Raw genomic sequence first — 15,890 nt, 5'->3', positions numbered from 1 at the left:
ACCTAGATTTCAGAGTCAGCTTTTACTTCAAAGCTCAAGATTTTCAAATTCAGATGCACAGCAGAATTCTTCCCCTCCCCCAGCTCAAGACTGCCAGTAGCCCCGTACGTACTGTTAGCTAAGTGGCTGCAGTATAAATAACTGGAAGGAATGCTTTATGCTTGGCCACCCCTCCAGCAGGAGACAACTGGCTTTCTCTGTGGTGTTCAGTGAGCCACCGCTGATGCCTCATTAGAACACGAGACACTCCTGCCAGCCCTGGGCGCTGGCTGCTGGCTGCCTGTGGTCTGCATCTGTAGTCATGACAGACGGCTGAGGCTGTTGCCTTCCACTGAAGACCAAGTACATGATCCACTGCAGTTAATCAATAGGATAATGGAATGAATCAATAGGAAAGATTTTTAGGAGGTCTTAATTAAAGAAACACTTGCAGATACAAATGATGTCTTCAATCTATTGATAGTGCCAAGGTGAAGGGTTAAACACAAACAAAACCATCAACTTTATTTTGCCGGCATGCCTTCCACAAGAGAACAGCCCAGCAGCCTCCTGGCCCTGGGGTCGGCCCATTAATCAGTCCCTTGTCAATTGCACGGCCACATGGTATGGGAAAATTAGTCTATGATCAAAAATTTTAATTACTAAACAGCAACTCAAAACAACAATGAAAAATAGATGTGGATACCTCATCTGGCCTGCCTTTGCCCCTAACGCAGGGGCGGCACCCCCTATAAAAACCAGTTCTGCAGACAAACTCCCCTACCGATGTGATGCACAGAATTAGAATAATTAAAGAAAGCCTAAATTGATGGATCCCATTTAGGCAGTGGAATTCTCCAGTGGGCCTTCTGCTCAAACATGTTCCATCAATATTTTTGATTCCCCAGACGGTCCTGCACTAGGTACTGGTTTAAAGAGACATCAATCTGTGATGTCAGCATTTATCTAATGAACCTTCAAAAATCAATGTCCAGGATGGCCTGTTACATGCAGGCACCCAATTTGTCCACTCTTTTAGCCCTACTGGCTAAACCTCCAGCCATAATAACAGTGAACGTGGATTCAAGTGGTCAGGCGGGATGGTTACACCAGAAGAGGCTGAGATGATATAATCAGTTTCAGGCCAGAGAGCTCAAATGATACAAGAACAAAACAAGGAAGCCAAGACACCCTCCTAAACGGTTCAAGGGCCTCCTAAGTCCAGACACGCACATCCTAAAACAGTCTACTTCTTGACCTCACTCCCCGACAAAACTCATCTTTCCCTCAAACCATTCCCATCCCCTTTACTGCTGCCTGACAGGATTTTGGTCCCACTTCTGACAGCTATGGTAATTCTCTGCTTTTTGGGTTACTCAACTGGGGCTGCCATTTAGCTCCACTCAACAGGAGGCCTGTGCTAAGTTCTTCTCTTGTTAGTATTTATGCTCAACTCATCCTCACCCTTCTGTTAACAGGACTCCTTGACACTGATATCTTGACACCCTAACAGGCAGAAGAGAGGGCCTAAGTTTGTTTCACTTCTCTTTTCCTCTTTAAAATAAATTGGCCTGTACTGGCTGCCATGAGGCTGAGCTATTTCAAACGCATAACTTGGGGTGACAGCTATGCCATTCCCAATGCCAGTATCTGGCCTGCCTTACAATCTCTGCTTTTGTTCACTGCAGGTCTAGCTCTCTCTCTTGACCAAAAGAGTCAGTCTTGAGAGCAAGTGTGGAGCTTGGACAGTTGTAAGATGTGTTGTGTGGGCTCCATTAGTTGTTGTACAATTCCCGTCTGTTTCTTTGAATACAGCTTTCAGCAGCCCCTCTTGCCGAGTTTGAGTCCAATTAAACTACAATGAAAGGTACCATGATTTCATTTGCTTGGATTGTCACATTTCAGAAGTTCAGTAGCCTGCAAAATGTTCGCTGTCTCTCATTAAGCAGGATCCAGCAACTGTATAAACTCTCTAATTTAGCTGCTTTTTATATTCTGCTTTCGGCTCTGAAGATGGCTGCCTGCAGGGAAGAATTCCATGCCATCCGTGATATTAGAAAGTGTTTTTGACCCTACAAGTAAAAAACGCATGAGAATAGCAAAACTGATTCTAAAACCAATGAGACAATATTCTAAAGATTCCTGATAGGTTTCCAGTATTTTTCTGGACTAATACTTGCTTTGGATAGAAGGTGTACATATGTATGTGTGTGTTTTGTGGGGAGGAGCACCTTCTATGTCAAAGAGCTATCGGTATGGTGATCATATGTTCAGAACCGTGAATAAAGACCTCTAAGGTTTTCTCGTGATACACACATGTATTTATTTACTTTAAAATTCTCAAAAAAATTTCCATTTAGAAATACATTTTAAAATGGATTGCCTTTAATCAAAGAGTGACATATAAAATCAGGATGTCCTGGAAAATCTTGTAGGTATAAGGCACTGGGGCAGATCTCAACGGAGTCTCATTTGTGCTTAAGGAGAAAAAAATGACCATTCTGTAGACTGTGTTTATGCTAATTCTCATTATGAGTCTAGTTTGAAGAGGAAATTGCTCTACAGATGCCAGTAATGATAATTAACACTTATTGATTGCTTACTAGATGCCAGGCACTAGGTTAAGAGCTTACTGTATACTATCTCATTTAATGAGATAACCTGTTAAATGAGATGGGTTATGAAAAACCCATTTTCCAGATGAAAAAACCAAGGCATAGAGAAGTTAAGTAACTTGCTCAAAGTCATAGCTGGCAAGAGAAAGCACCAATAATCAAACCCAGGCTTATCTGATTCCATGGCCCTTCTTCCTAACCATTTTGTATGTCTGCTTTAGTGACAAGGGCTAGCACAATCCCCACTGGATTTACAAAATGAAAACTGGCAGGTGCACAATGATAGGAGTGATGTCTGTCCCACGTCCCTTGGGGCAGAGATTAGCATGGCCAGTGAGTCAATTTCAACCCTGGCTAATGCATTCACTTTGGTGGACAGGGATCTTCTGGAGCCCCAATCCTACTAAACTTTCCATTTAAAAAAAATTATACTTATGAATAGATTTCTTTTTTTCTAATTACAAAAGAAAATTAAGAAAATACAGAAATGCCCAAAGAGAATAAATAGAAATAACCTGCAATTCTACTGCTCAGATATAATCACTCTTGGTATAGATTCTCCATTGCCTTTTTGTTTTTCCCCATGGAACTTATCATTTCCAGTATTATTAGTATTTGGTTGGTGTTTGGTGTTTTAAATCAATATGCAAACCTAAACTCTGTGTCATGTCCTTCCTACGTCTGATTGTAATCACTAGATTAGGTAGGCCCTCCCTGAGTGTTAAACTTCTGGTTCTTTTAAATACCCTGCCATCTCAACTGACTCCACAGGGGCCAAACATGGGACTTTTTTAGGCCCAGGTGGTGCGAACAGCCCCAGCTGGCTGAGAACTGAAGGTCAGCGAGGCCCTGGGTCTGGCCGAGTGTGCCAAATCCTGAATCCCAGAAGCTTAAAATGTAATCAGAGTTCCTTCTACCAGCTCAGGGACCCATGGATCTTCTAGCATTCCTTAAAAAGAAAAGTGCAGAAAAAGCCCAACATAAAACTGGGGAGATTAGTTTAATTATGTACGTGTAAAAAAAAATCTTGATCAAAAAATGCTTTCATTTTCTTGGGTAATTTTTTGGAAATATACATGGTTGATATTCTTGCTTGAAAGATGGAAATGATACTTCAGCCTGCAGCCGTCAAGGGTTTGCAGAACTGGGGCTGCTGCTCTCTGCCTGGCCCCGAGAAGGGTGTGATGAACACAATCAGAAATCAATATCAGGGAACAGTTACTGCATCTCAATATTATTTGCTGAGATGGGCTGCTGGAAGAAGAGTGGGGAAGAGAGATATATGTCAATAGCCTTAACGAAGCACTCCACAGCCATGCACAAAGGGAGGTCAAATAACTTATCAGCCGACCAATCCCCATTGTAAGTAGTAAAAATGATAAAATCAATATTATTAAATAAAAAGTTAGCACTGCTATTGAACTCGCTCATGATCTTGGCAGCGCCCGGCTGAAAATGGAGAAGGCTATTTTCCCATCTCTTTGGGGGCAAATGTTTAGGATCATAAACATTTGCAAAACATGGGGGCAGAGAGGTATTTTTCATTCATAAACCGAGCCATGGGGACATGTGAACAATAGGGCCAGGTAACTGTTACCTTGCTAGAAAACAATGATCCTTCTCACCCCTGGGTGAACATATATTCTAAGGGCTTCTCAAGGCTGCATCTTTTAGAGCTAGACTTTGCCCTTCTGACTCTCGGGGTGACAGAGGCTGGCCGAGCTCAGGGCTCTCAAGGAAAAAAGTCCTATTTGTTGTCCTTTCAAATCTTGAGATCTGGAAATGCACTAGGAAAAATCATGGGAGAGAAATGAAAGAAAACGAAAAGAAAAATAAGAAAATGAGAAAGGAAAAAAAGGAAGAAAACAAGGGCATTTCAAGAGCTGAGGATTGACTTGCTCTTGTTAGCTCAGAGGACCATGGGGAAGCTTCTCAAAGCCAGGGACGTGTTCTTTGCTGCTGGCACTGGGTGGTTAATTGTGCAAGCTGAAGGTAGCACACAGGCAGGTATTGAAAAAGACAAATTTAGAATAAAGATAGTCCAACCAAAAATTCCTATGAAAGCAGCAAGCTCCAGTTATATCTGGAGGAGGAAGAAAAAAAAAAGAGAGAGAGAAAGAGGAATGCGTAAAACTGAGTGACAGCCCGTCAGTAAGACTGCATTTGCTGCTCTGACCTGCATTTAAACACAGAGCTGCTTAGCCTTTTGAACACCTAAAGTTGGCTCCCTTGTTTGCATTTCATAGAAACTACTATAGAAAGTAAACAAGAACCTTTGGTGAATTATTTAGCATACAAATAAACCAGCAAAGAAGGCTAAGTAGGCCTATATGAACTAACTGGATTGAAATATTCATCTGTAAATAACCCTCCAATCTGGTGCTTTCACGTACAAATACTACATGGAACATTAGACACAACTAGCTTCTAGGGATATTTAGGCTCACTAGAGAGCAATTTTTATGTCTACTGGCATCTGTGGGTAGTGATATGGACTGACTGTTAATATAACCAACATAAAATTTATGTGAACACTCACTGCAATAGCAACACACTGTCAGACAGCTGGTGGCTGATGCGGAGCACATGCGGGTTTTATATGCACTGCGTAAACTAACCTTTGCAATAAAGATTTAGCAGGTTTATTAGTTTAGGAAATCGCTATAATTAAGGATAATTCATAATGGCCGCTTATCCACTCTCCAGCAATAGCTAGCTTAATTTAGGCACCATTTCTTTGAGCCATAAATAAGTGAGCTGCTATCTTCTGCACAGATGTGGCATTCAACCTGTTCATGTTGGCTGGTTTTTGCTTGTGTTTTAATCAAAAGCATTAGTAGATAAGACTATAAAAAGCAAAAGGTTTGAAATAAATTAACCAGAAAGGCATAGGCAAAGTTTTTTTTTAAGTCTACTCTAAAAAAAAAAAACAACACAAAAAGTAACCTCTCCCTCCAGAGGTAAGACAATTAAAAATAAATAATGCTTTTAAATGTACTAAAGGAACTTTCATTTACAAACCCAAGGAGAGAGAAAGTGACAGAGCAATAATATTAATGAAGGCCAAAGAAATATGAGTGTGACCTCTCTACAGTATTTCCATTTAACTGTGCATGTAATTAAAGCCTGACCTTTGCAAATGCAGCACACTTGGCTGTGCAGTAACTTCCCTTGTGATCCAAGCTGGGGCTGCAGAGATGGGAGGCTGCTACAGTGCGGTATTGTGCCTTCAATGTTTGTCCCAAGGGATGGTTGCTTTTGCTGCCTGTCCCCACTGACAGGGACATCTTTCCTTCTGGTCCTGAGCTACATCTGATATTCTTCTTCCAAACATCCACTCTATTTCTGTGCGACAGCCCATACACTTTGCAAATACGTGGGACATGAGTCAGCAAACGGTGGGCAGTGCCAGCATCTGAGTCCAGACTGTCAGCACCTTCAATGCCAACGGGTTGGTGAGCACACGCGCTGGGTGCGGGACGCTCTGCTAAGCCCTCCCTGGCCTGGTCTGAAGAGCTAGCCAGAGAAGACTTTCCTTTCACAGGATTTCCCCCGGAACTGCGCTTGATTGGCATGGGAATTTGGAATCATATGAAGGGCGAAGCTATATACAGACTTCAGGGTAGTTTTGTTTTTGAGATTTTCCTAATTGTGGAGTTAATCCTGGTGCAATGGAAGGGTGTTGGTCTAAAAGTTGGAAGGGCTGGGATATGTTTCCAGTTGTGTCACTTGTCAGCTGCCATGTCCCCAAGAAAGCCAGTCAGCCTCTCTGAGTTTCAGCATCCCCATTTGCAAACCAAGGCTTCATCACTTGTCTCATCTACTGCATGGACTACCATAAGGACCCAGGAAAACAATGCATATGAAAGTCTCCTGGGACAGCAAAAATGCTATGGGGAATCCCAGTCCCAACACTCACTAGTAGCGGTAACTCCTCAGCTGCGAGTGCCCCCAAAGCAAGGCAGGACCAATAATATCTACCTCATTCATCTCATTGGGTTAGAGGATCAAGAGAAGTACTGCGTGCAAAAGCGGCTAAAGAGCTCTGCTGTGTAAGTTAGTTGAGCTGTATAAGTTAGTAAGTTAGTTAGTTACCAGGTGTCCTCCTAATAGCTTCCAACAGTGCTGCTGGCCTATGGGTTCCGAATATACTAAAGTTCCTCAAAGTTACTCAGGTCAGAGGGAGATGGGGATGAGGACTCCAAGGAGGCTGGGGTAATATCAAATGTTGATGGGCACAGTGCTAAGATCCCTAACAATGGGCTGGAAACATCTTACCACTGAAATAATCTTTCCATTCCCAGAAAGGTCCAAGAGGTGGCCCAGTTTTCTCTGTGAACAGTTTGATCTGGTGAAGACAGGGAGAACCAGTGAGTGACAAGGTAAGCCAGACTCTCCAGAAGAAATTTCTCTCCTCAAGCACTCTCGTTGAAAAGTAGGGTTTGGTGGTAAAACTGAGGACGTTTGCATCATTTGACACTTTTTATCGATAAATGCTGGTATCTGATGTCCTGACTACAAAGTTGGAATATACTCAGGAAAGCAGCAATAGAGGTCAGCAGAATGAGTAACTGTGGGCTGGGTGCGGTGGCACACGCCTGTAATCCCAGCACTTCGGGAGGCCAAGGTAGGTGGATCGCTTGAGTCCAGGAGTTTGAGACCAGCCTGGGCAACACAGTAAGACTCCATTTCTACAAAAAGTATAAAAATTAGCTGGGTATAGTGGTGTGCACCTATAGTCCCCAGTCCCAGCTACTGGGGAGGCGGAGGCAGAAGAAGGCTCAAGCCTAGGAGTTCGAGGCTGCAGTGAGCTATGATTGTACCACTGCACTCCAGACTGGATGATGGAGCAAGACCTCATGTCAAAAATCAGTACATTAACAAATAAAACACAATAAAGCGTTATACTACACTCAGCTGTCTCCAGCCTCAGTGGTACTTGCCTTGGTGACCAACTGACAGTGGCCGTTGTGGCCAATGAGTCAGGCGGGTAGGGGCCGGACCACTTCCAGGAGCATCCTTGCACATCAGAATGAGGAGATCCGCAGCCAGGGAAAGACCTCTCGCTTACATTTCATCGCCAAGGCCCCAAGAAGCCGAATGACCTTAGCTCTCAAGTTAATAAAAACAGCCACCGAGCTCCCTTCAGCCAACTGAGCTCGGGTTATGTGGTGTGCTTCCCTGTCACCCCGTGATGGCAAGGGGCTCACCCTCTTTTTTAATTCACGTATACAGGCCTATTTAATCAGGTGTGCACTGGGAGATTTATATCCCATTACTGACGTGTTCTTGGCAAAATAAAAATCGAATGCTGTGGGTTGTAAAATAGCTTTGGATCACAGAATGAGGGAGCAAGTAGGGTCAGGCAATGGTCTCTCCCTGCCCCATTCCCCAGTTCAGACTGAAAGTATTAGCCCAAAATGAGGAACATATTTATCAGGAAAATCTTTTATTCTTTTAAAATAGAGTTTCCTTTAGGAGTCAAAGTTCACAAGAACATTTACCATTCTGGTGCACAAATTGACATCTTTAATAAGGCTTCTGGAAATTCAGAATTTAAATCATGGTTAGAATGATAGGGTCAAAACATGTCAAACTCAGAACCTAGGGTCAAAAAGAAAATGTTTTCATTACAGCTGAACTGCTTTAAAATATTCTTAGTCTCCCAAAATGATAAACTAAAATAAAGAATCTTAAAGCTAACACATAGACCCCAGGGCTTTGGAAAGAAATATCTGGTTGCAAGGGCTTGTCTACATAGAAAGAATAAATATTTAAATATATAGCACTCAAGTAGAAGTAGTAATACTAATAGAAGCAGCAACACTGGTGATAATAGTTTAAAGCTACGTGTAACCATTTTTCAGGAACCACTTCTAGAATTACCAGTACCCTACGTTAAGCTCCTAGAAGTAAAATTAGCAGGATAAGTAAAGCTGAAATAGATGAAGTACAATTCCACCGATGATAAAGGTAGGTGGCAAAAATAATAACGGAATAGGACAAGAAGACTCACTTGAAAAAAAAGCTTATTACTATAATTGCTTGTTTTTTAAAAATATTACCTTAAAAGCAGTCAGAACAAGGGCTTGAGAGATGAGTCTTGGGTCCCACATACACCCATCTTATTAATGACAGCAATCCTGATCACTGTTCTAGAAGCAGACGCTGGAATATTGGTTTGCTTCCATTCCCAGCTCCTGCTACACTGCACACAGACACAGGACCTATCCTGTGTGAAACCTTGGGATCCCTGATATAGTTACGCATACCTCTGGGGGTCAAAATATTCTATTGAAAAAAAGAGAAGAGCTCTAAATGGCTGTGCCTCTGGGCCATTTAGGGCTTCTGTCCAAATGGCTGACAGTGACCCAGTGAGGTTTGACTCTTACTGCTTAGGTTTACTTTTCGCCTCAAATCTATTTCGTAACTTTCCAGAAAGATAATAGGACACAATCAGGCATTTGTGATCTCAAGGATAATTACAAGAAAGATGATCTATTCTGCATAATAACAGTAACTGATTTCAAATCTGTGAAACGCAGTGCTGTTCGGATCTCAAGCCCAAGTGGGAAACGGCGGTTCCAGCATTGTGCTTGTTTTTTCAAACAATTCCCTCGGAATTTCTTTCATTGACGAAAAGCAGATTTCCACCCAGAAAGAACAAGCCTTTCCAGCATAAAAGATAAATAAGGGCCCCCCCCCCTGCTTCCGCCTGTCCTGTGCCTGGTGCCACTGACACCAGCAGTTCAGCAACAGTATTTTGCTCTCATAACTCAGATTCATTTGATTTGCAGATGGAGACCCCTATTGGTATCAGAAAAATTCCAGGGAAAACGGAAAGTAAGCGCAACCTTCTAAACCAAATATACCTGACCTTACCAACCAAAAGACACAACATTCACAGTTCTACTTCATAAAGGAAAACAGTGTTGAAATCTTCTCATCCCACCTGCACCACCACACCCACCCTCTTGGAAACAAGGCTCTGAAGTTAACCTCCCCGCACACCCTGCGGGGGCGTATGTGCGCACACACACACTTTGCTCCAGCTGCCTGTGTCACTGGGGGTGCAGTCCATCTCTCTGCTGACAGATCTCTGTGTTGGGCAGGATTTCCAATCCTTCATGACTATCTATTTGTCACTGCAGGTGAGTGGTGGCACTCAGCCTGATCCCCAGCCACTTTCACAGTTACTTATCTGTCTTTATGGATTCATCCTGTGTGTCAAGCCAGCGCATAACAGCATTACTGTCAGGGTGACAAAACTGTCCCCAGAGTGCCACAAATGATTCTCTCTCCTTATGGCTGCTAGCAGGGGGAAACACAGTGACACTACCTCGCCTCACTCATCTTTCTCTGGTCCTAGCCTGGTTCAGCATCTCCTCCTGCAGGTAGAGCTGGCTAATGATGGGCTCAGACAACAGCAGCTTCCGAGGTCTCTAAAAATTATAAAGAAAAAAAGGGGGCGGGGCTAGAGTTAACTGCAATGCTTCCTGCAAGCCACCAAGCTCTTGTCACCTGCTCTTAGGTGAGGCACTGAAGTGCTTAGATATCCATCACCGTGGAAGCCAGCGGGTGGGTCCTCCCACCTCTTCAGCTTCCAAGGTCTGTCACTTTCCTGCCCCACCCCCCTGCCAAGCACGCTACAATACCCAGTTAAGAGGACCAAGAAGCTGTTAACTGCCAAGCCTGTAAATCTGAACTATCAGGGCAAGCCAATATTTGAATGTTGTCATTTTCAGAGCAGAAATATTAACTGGAACTAATAATAAATAAGAATTTCAAGGGGACTTTGGGTTTGCCAAATGACCTGTAATTATTTCCGTGAGTTGACTGCTTCAAAAATAACATCTCATTTCTTTTCTGTTTTTAAACGGAGCCCCAGTTCCATGTTCCTGCACAGGCTTCCTTCAAAATGTAATTTTGACAGCAACGTGACGCCTGTGGCCATGTTACTTGGAAGGAAGGTTTCTGCTTTTCCTTTATTTTGATCCCGCAACAGCACACCAAAATAAAGGCGTCAAGGGAAACACTGAAATTTTATTGCCACCAGGAACTTGCTTACGGAGTCCACGTTAAGGCGTGCTAGCCCTAGACCAGGTCCTCTGTCATTTCACTGTTCTGCCCAAAGTGACCTTCTGATGCTATTCAGTAGTTTCACAGAGAATTCCAAAGTCAAGGTCAGTAGAGCATACCTCTGTTCACCAGGGCAGTCACACTATATTTTGGGGCTTCAGAAAGTATTAGAAAAATAGATAGTCAACAGGACACTGTACTCACCAGGCGGGGCCAGGGATGAAGTTGAGTCAGAAGGCTTTGCTCTGCCTTTGATAGGTCAACTGAAACACAAGTGCACGCGTGTGGCTCTACACACACACACACAAACACACACGCCAGTTCAGGCATGCCTCAAACTCCGCTTTGTTCTTATCCTGATGAGCACTCACTGTCTGAGTTTTTTTAAATAGGTTCAATCTGATTTCTGACACTGGAAAAACAAACCTAAAAGCAATTTAGAAAACACCTGCCCGTGAAGTCAGATGGCAAAATATCTAAAGCTTCTCTCGAAATCTGTGACCTCAGAGGCTGACATGGTTTGATGGGAAATTTAATGTAATAGGCTGCGAAAGCCAAGAGGCCTGTTGTCAGCAATGAAGTCTGAAAGTTAGCAGAATTAATAACACTGTACAATGGAAGAGCCCTCAAGGGACAAGGCTGCAGAACCAGGGCAGTGGGGAAAAATGACTTTTGAAGTCATTTCACTATGACATTCTGTCATCACTGCTAAACGGAAATAAAAAATCATCCGAATCACCGCATGTTTCTTTGTGTGTCCTTCCCTTATCTAATATAAAGTAATAACACCCCACCCAGGCTGGGAATGGACCCTCGAGGGATTCCGAGAGCTCCATTTTGAATCACTAAATGCAATAAGAATAAATGCAAGTGGGAGTCTGTTTAGCAGAGAGTGATGCCTGGTCTGCTGCCCATCGAAAGCCAATAAATCTCAATGCTTCAACAAGAGATGAAAATGGTTATCTCATCATTGCAGGGCCAGGGCGAAATTTTCTCTGAGCCAGAGTATTTTTTATAGATGATTTATGTCTGGGAAGGATAGTTATTTAGCAAAATGGCAGATAATGATGAATAGAAAGTAAATATGAATAGCAGCAAGGGAGTGGTGCTTTGCTGCCGCAATAGACCAAACAAAATACCTCCATAAAGTACATGCCATAGATAATTGCCATTACATTGAAACTAGCGTCCCGGTATGGCTGGGAGTGAAATACAAATGAGCCGATCTGATTTAGTAAGTGATTGTTTTTTGTTGTTCCAGAATACATGCCCCAGGAGTCCGCTAATTTTCCTTGAAAGCATACTTTGTGTCTATAGAATAGTGTTGAAGAGCACAGGCTCTGAGCTACACTGATTGGATTCAAATCCCAGCACCACTTCCTAGTTGTTAGGCCCTTCACCTTTCTAAACCTTAGTTTCCCCATCTGTAAAATGGAGATAATAGTATTGACCTCTTAGGTTTGTTGCAAGGATTAAATGAGGTAATCTGTATAAAGAGCTTACCGTGATTCTTGGCAGAGTTAACATTACACCGATATGAGCTATCACTATTATTTTGGGGCCAGCCACTCAGAGAACAATTTATTACGCTTTTCATTTTATCCAATCTTCTTCATTCACTGAGTCTTTTGGTTGGACCCAGAGTACGATTTGAAAAGAGGAGAGTTAAAAGTGGAAAATTTGTAGTCCACCGATTGGGCAGAGATGAACATTTACCCAGCACATTTTTTGATCATTCCACCATCACTATCCTTAATTCTCAAGGCATATGAAATGGTCACATTATCAAGTTGGAAGAGAAGTAAGGAACAAAAGAAATTATTCATGGAGTTACAATGAAAAGGAAGTCTATTTTAAAAAGAAACAGAACTGAGTTTTTGGAGCCTTTGAATAAAAGATAAGTTGACTGCACACAGAATGTCAAAATGCAATGGAAGGGAGGTATTTTTTAAAACACGTTTTATTTTGTACTGAAGCACCACACACAGAAAGAAAAAAAAAAAAAAAACTAATTATAGTTTTAAATGTCCAAAACGCCATGTCCACCAAAAGCCCGATGCTCATTAGTACTAGTAATTAACTTTACAACTGTCAACACAAACAGCATACAAGCTGACAGATAGAGAGTAGCTCTGAGGGTGCTAATAAATCCGGAAAGAACAACTTGACACACAGATGCACAAAAGGATGCAGGTGATAAAGAAATGTTGACATCAAATCTAATTATCTTCGAAACGGCCAACTCCAGCACGAGCCACAGTAATGCACTCTTATTGCTGGTGATGGGCCCCACTGGAGCAGCGCTTCACCACTGCCTACAACCAAGCTTTTACAGCCCCTTGTCAGAGCTGGTGAGGACAATATCAAACAGGAAATTATGAGTGCCATGACCCCTCCAAGTCAAAAATCCAGTGATGAATATGGGCTCAGCAAGGCATAGCAGATTACCCCCTCACGAGTTCTAAAGCTGGGATGATATATGACATTTTTATCAGGCACTTTCTCAGGAATGTCACCAAGAGGGAAAATAAAGGCCCTGCAAAGAGATGACTAGGTGAATTATGCAACTGTAATTGCCGATCATAACCTGATATGAGTTGAAATTGCTCTGTTTTCATATTGAGATAGCATAAAATTGTCGGGAAATGCAATGGCTCCTTAATGTGGGCTAGATGAGTCTAATATTCTGATCATTTTTCACTCGGCTGCAAGGTAAATCGAGCTTCCTTAACACAGCCACTGTGGCCCAGGGCAATCGAGGGGCCCAATTTTACACTTGAATTGAGCAAATGTGTGTAAACTACGATTTTTCATATTTTCTGCATGCATAAGAAGATGAAACATCTTTATCATCTGTATTGTCTGGCTGAGCTGATACAAAATATTAGTTTATCTCTCCTACTTTGGTTCATTCCATAAGCGAGACACATAGATCTGAAGGACAGGCAATATCCCATATATAAAACAAGTCCATCTTTTATGCAGTCTCATTTCACAAGTTCTCCTATTTAAAACAACCACCACCACAACAAAAATAGACACAGTAGCAGCAGACAAAGGCAGAATTTTTTTTTTCTTTAAAGAGAGGAGGGAAAAAAGCAAATAAAGGCCCCAAACACAACCAATTGTTCCATCATTCTCCGGTTCATGCACAGGAGGTGGGGGAAAAGCCAAGTAATCTTTGCTGTCTCTCATAGATTGTCTGCCTTTCCCCACTTAAATCAGTTACACCTGCAGGAGGACGGTATCAGCATTTTATTGCTTTGCCACTGCGGCCTGCAGCAGGTGGAAAAAGAGTGTGTTGGCTTTCTTCCTCCTTGAAGTCATCTCTAAACCTGGGCACATCTTGACGGTATTACTGGGGCTTTTGGTATCTGGTCCTGTTCCTTCTTCCTGAGCCCGACTCCGGAGGGTAAAGGACCCAGTCCCAGCAGGGCTGCTTCTTTACTCACTGGAGTTTCTCCCCCAGCCGGGCGTAGTGGCTCACGCCTGTAATCCCAGCACTTTGGGAGGCTGAGGTGGGCGAATCACCTTAAGTCAGGAGTTCGAGACTAGCCTGGTCAACATGGCAAAACCCTGTCTCTATTAAAAATACAAAAAATTAGCTGGGTGTGGTGCTGTGTGTCTATAGTCCCAGCTACTTGGGAAGCTGAGACAGGAGAATCACTTGAACCCTGGAGGCAGTGGAGGTTTCAGTGGGCTGAGATTGTGTCACTGTACTCCAGTCTGGACAACAGAGCGAGACTCTGTCTCCCCCCTCAAAAAATGAAATAAAAAAAAATTCTCCTCCATAACGTCTGTCACCCACCCTCAGGCCCTATGTCAACCACACAGTGCCACTCATGTCCAGGGCACTGTGTCATCCAGAGGAAGAGGCTGTGGGAATGAGCCTTCTAAAGAATCAGCCATGAGAAGGGCCATGATAGCAGGGTCCCCATGGAGATGCGTTCTTACCACTGTGATTTACTGCTCACCATCAACATATTAGAGCGTTTTGCTTTATCTTCCTGGCGCTTCTTAGAAGTATTCTGCTGTTGGTGGACGCAGCTAGGCCCATGGTATGACTCACATCTACCAACCATGTGCAGCCTCAAGCCACAGTGAAACTTGCATTTATACATCGGGCAAGCATACAAAGCATTAAAATAATCTCACTTGTTTTGGTCATTTAAAAAATAAACCATTTGCCCAGCTTGGCAACATGGTGAAACCCCATCTCTACCAAAAATACAGAAAAAAAAAAAAAAAAAATTAGCCAGGCATGGTGGCACGTGCCCATAGTCCCAGCTACTCGGGAGGCTGAGGTGGGAGAGTAACTTGAACCTGAGTGGCGGAGGTTGCAGTGAGCCGAGATAGTGCCACTGCACTCCAGCCTGGGCGACAGAATGAGACCCTGTGTCAACAAAAAACCAAAAACAACAAAAAAAATTTGCTTCTAATGAAGACACCCATAGGTAATAGGGTGTTAATGACAGAGAGACCAGGGAAGAGGAAAGAAAACTGATAGACTGGCAAGAATCACTCAAACTGAATCATGTTGATCATGGGATGCTCACAGCCAAGGGCTGAGAACGTGGGACAGGCTCCCTCTTCCACAGTGGCCAGCCAGCTCCATGAGGAGTCAATGTAACATGAAGCAGTGTTAAACAAGGTTTGCTGGAACTGTCTACAGCTAGGCTAAGCGAAAGTTAGGAAGAAAATGTTATCGGTGATGTATTTGTATGCGTGTCGGGGGAGGGTTATATTAGAGACCACTTTGTCAATTTTACGGCTCCCTCCACTCCAGCTTCCTCCTTTGTATGCCTGCTGCTCATAAACCAACCTTCAGTGTTCTCTGTCTCCGCCTCCATCTCACTGTCCTAGACTGCAAGTTCTTTGAAGGCAGGGACCTTGCTTTATGTGTCTTGGTATCCCCAGCATCTAGCACAGTCCCTGGCAAAGTTGTCATTCAATGACTACTGAATGAATAAATAAATGAACTGATACATGTGGTAATTGGCCAGTATATTCATCACCTAATGCCGGGTAACAAATTACCTCCAAAATTGAACAGCTTAAAACAACAAACATTATTATCTCACAGTTTCTGTGGGTCAGGAATTTGGGAGCTGGGTGGCTCTGGTTTTAGGGTTTCTCATAAGAATGCAATCAATGTTTCAGCTGGGGCTGCAGTCACCTGAGGCTTGATTTGGTCTGGGAGATAAGCTTCCAAAATCA

The 15,890-nt window shown here is 43.0% G+C and overlaps 1 protein-coding gene across 9 annotated transcripts in view; it reads right to left on the bottom strand.

The window, feature by feature from the left end:
* The window catches only part of LOC105494095 (FTO alpha-ketoglutarate dependent dioxygenase), a 445,404-nt gene that overhangs the window by 74,924 nt on the left and 354,590 nt on the right, over window positions 1–15,890 (bottom strand). Inside the window, exon 9 of one of the 9 annotated variants that reach the window (XM_071084543.1) lies at window positions 6,524–6,942. The exons of the other annotated variants lie outside the window; for them this stretch is intronic. Within the exon in view, the coding sequence (XP_070940644.1) occupies window positions 6,816–6,942 (127 nt within the window). The 3' untranslated portion in view covers window positions 6,524–6,815. Of the gene's footprint in view, window positions 1–6,523; window positions 6,943–15,890 lie in introns of those variants that run through there. 9 annotated transcript variants of the gene reach the window in all.

This window comes from Macaca nemestrina, chromosome 18, assembly GCF_043159975.1.
Source record: "Macaca nemestrina isolate mMacNem1 chromosome 18, mMacNem.hap1, whole genome shotgun sequence".
Lineage (NCBI taxonomy): Eukaryota > Metazoa > Chordata > Mammalia > Primates > Cercopithecidae > Macaca > Macaca nemestrina.
The sequence above is the reverse complement of the archived record's forward strand: the minus strand, read 5'-3'. Positions and strand labels throughout refer to the sequence as shown.